At 41.1% G+C, this 2115-nt stretch overlaps 1 protein-coding gene across 1 annotated transcript in view; it reads right to left on the reverse strand.

The window, feature by feature from the left end:
• Positions 1–2115, reverse strand: part of LOC112072868 (transcription elongation factor SPT6-like) — a 19854-nt gene that overhangs the window by 14729 nt on the left and 3010 nt on the right. The window contains exon 4 of the mRNA XM_070439954.1: positions 1565–1689. Within this exon, the coding sequence (XP_070296055.1) occupies positions 1565–1689 (125 nt within the window). The remainder of the gene's footprint in view (positions 1–1564; positions 1690–2115) is intronic.

Consider the following 2115-nt stretch of genomic DNA (forward strand, 5'->3'; position numbering starts at 1 on the left):
AATTATATATCAAACCACGCTACTCTACTGTTGGCTCTTGTCTATAATCACACAGATTCTAAATCCAACCTACTCTTATTGCATCTTGAGCTCGTATCATAATCACACATATTCTAACCAACCATTACTTACTCTCGAGCTCTTGTCATAGATCACACAATTTCTAACCAACCTCATCTTCTGCTCTGAGCCTCTCTAATCACACATATTCTCTAAACCACCATTACTCTACTGCTCTGACCGCATAATCACACTATATTCTTAACCCAACCCATACTCTACTGCTCTGAGCTCTTCATAATTCACACATATACAACACATTACTCTTACTGCTCTGAGCTCTGTCATAATCACACATTATTCTAATACAACCATACTCTATGCTCTGAGCATCTGTCATATATCCACAGATCTAAACCAACATATCTTTGCTCTGAGCTCTCATATATCACCCACAGATTCTAACCAACCAGTTACTTATGTCTGAAGCTCTCGGTCATAATCACACATATTTCTTTCCATTGTCAAACACAATAATACTGAACAATCCTTCTAGGATTGTTTAGATGTTATTTTACTCATTTGTATTTATTGATTGTGTTATTTATTTTTTTCTTTTGTCTAATTTGTTGGAAAGCACTGTTATTCTACACCTGTTTACAAAGCATGTGACAATAACATGTATTTTGTTAAGGCTATGTGAAGAGACCCTAGTATTCTATGGGAGATGAAGGTCAGGGAAAGGCCACACCATAGTAGAAAGAAGCGAACCTCCAACCCTGGTAATCTCATGGGTAAACTCCATGCTGCATGCTATGTACTGACATAATTTCCATGTAATGTAGAATATTCATTTAAATGATGATAACTGATGTGGCTCATGCAATGGAATATATTTTGTAAAGTCAGCTGAGTTGATTCACAAATCAAAGCAGATTGTGGGTACACTCCTGCTTACTTCTGCTTGCTCTTATGGGTACACTCAAAATGGCTGCCAGTCACCCATTATGGCACCATTACTGAATGGAGACAAACCTTTCTATTCATTCTATTCTATGGTCATCAACCACACACCAACGGTTAAGGTTAGTTAGCTGTATGTCATGGTAACTCACCGTGGTTAGGGTTAGTTAGCTGTAATCAGGTAACTCACTGGGTTATTATTCATGGTAAATTAGTTACTTAGCTGTAGTCATGTAACTCACGTGATAGGTTAGTTAGCTGTATCATGGAACTCACGTGGTTAGGGTTAGTTTAGCTTAGTATACAGTAACCGCTACGTGGTTAGAGGGTTAGTTAGCTGTATCATTGTACTCAACCAGTGTTATGGGTAGTCTAGCTGTATTCAGTGGGTAACTCACCGATGTTAGAGGTTAGTAGCTCATCATGAACCTCACCGTGGATCTAAGGTAGTAGCTCGTAATTCATGGGTACATCACCGGGTTAGGGAGTATAGTTAGCTTAGTCTATGGGTAACTCCACTCGTCCGTTAGATCGTATTTAGCCTGTATTCATGTATACTCCACCTGTAGGCGGTTAGTTAGCTGTAGTCATGGTAACTCACCGTGGTTTGCCACGAGGCTGGTATCCCAGTATGAACTTCCCTGGCAGGTCTTTACAGGCTGAGACAAAGTAGGGGATGAACGTAGGCTTCTCCTTCTTAGACCTGATCAACAACTCCTCCATTTTCTACCAGACAGACAGGGACGGGGAGAGACACAGGGTGATGAGGGGATGAATAGAAAGGAGATATGTAGCGCTATAAATAGAGAAAATAATAGAGACAAACTAATGTTCCTGGAGAGATCAAACATGTTTACTAAACAGGAAGGTGGTTATTTTCTTGGTAAAAACAAATATTCTGTGAGACTTTTGAGGTGAATCAAAATACACACTCCTGTAAGTGTCACTTTCTGTGGTTAAGACGACATCCCCCTGTACTTTCCAATCCCGTCCGTTATTCTCCCCCCGTACCTTCCTACCCCCCGTACTTTCCAATCCCCCCCGTACTTTCCAATCCCCTCCGTTATGCCCACGTACCTTCCTGTCCCCTCCGTTATCAACCCGTACCTTCCTGTCCCCTCCGTTATCAACCCGTACCTTCCTGTCCCCTCC

This window comes from Salvelinus sp. IW2-2015, unplaced genomic scaffold (assembly GCF_002910315.2).
Source record: "Salvelinus sp. IW2-2015 unplaced genomic scaffold, ASM291031v2 Un_scaffold2068, whole genome shotgun sequence".
NCBI classification, from domain to species: Eukaryota; Metazoa; Chordata; class Actinopteri; order Salmoniformes; family Salmonidae; genus Salvelinus; species Salvelinus sp. IW2-2015.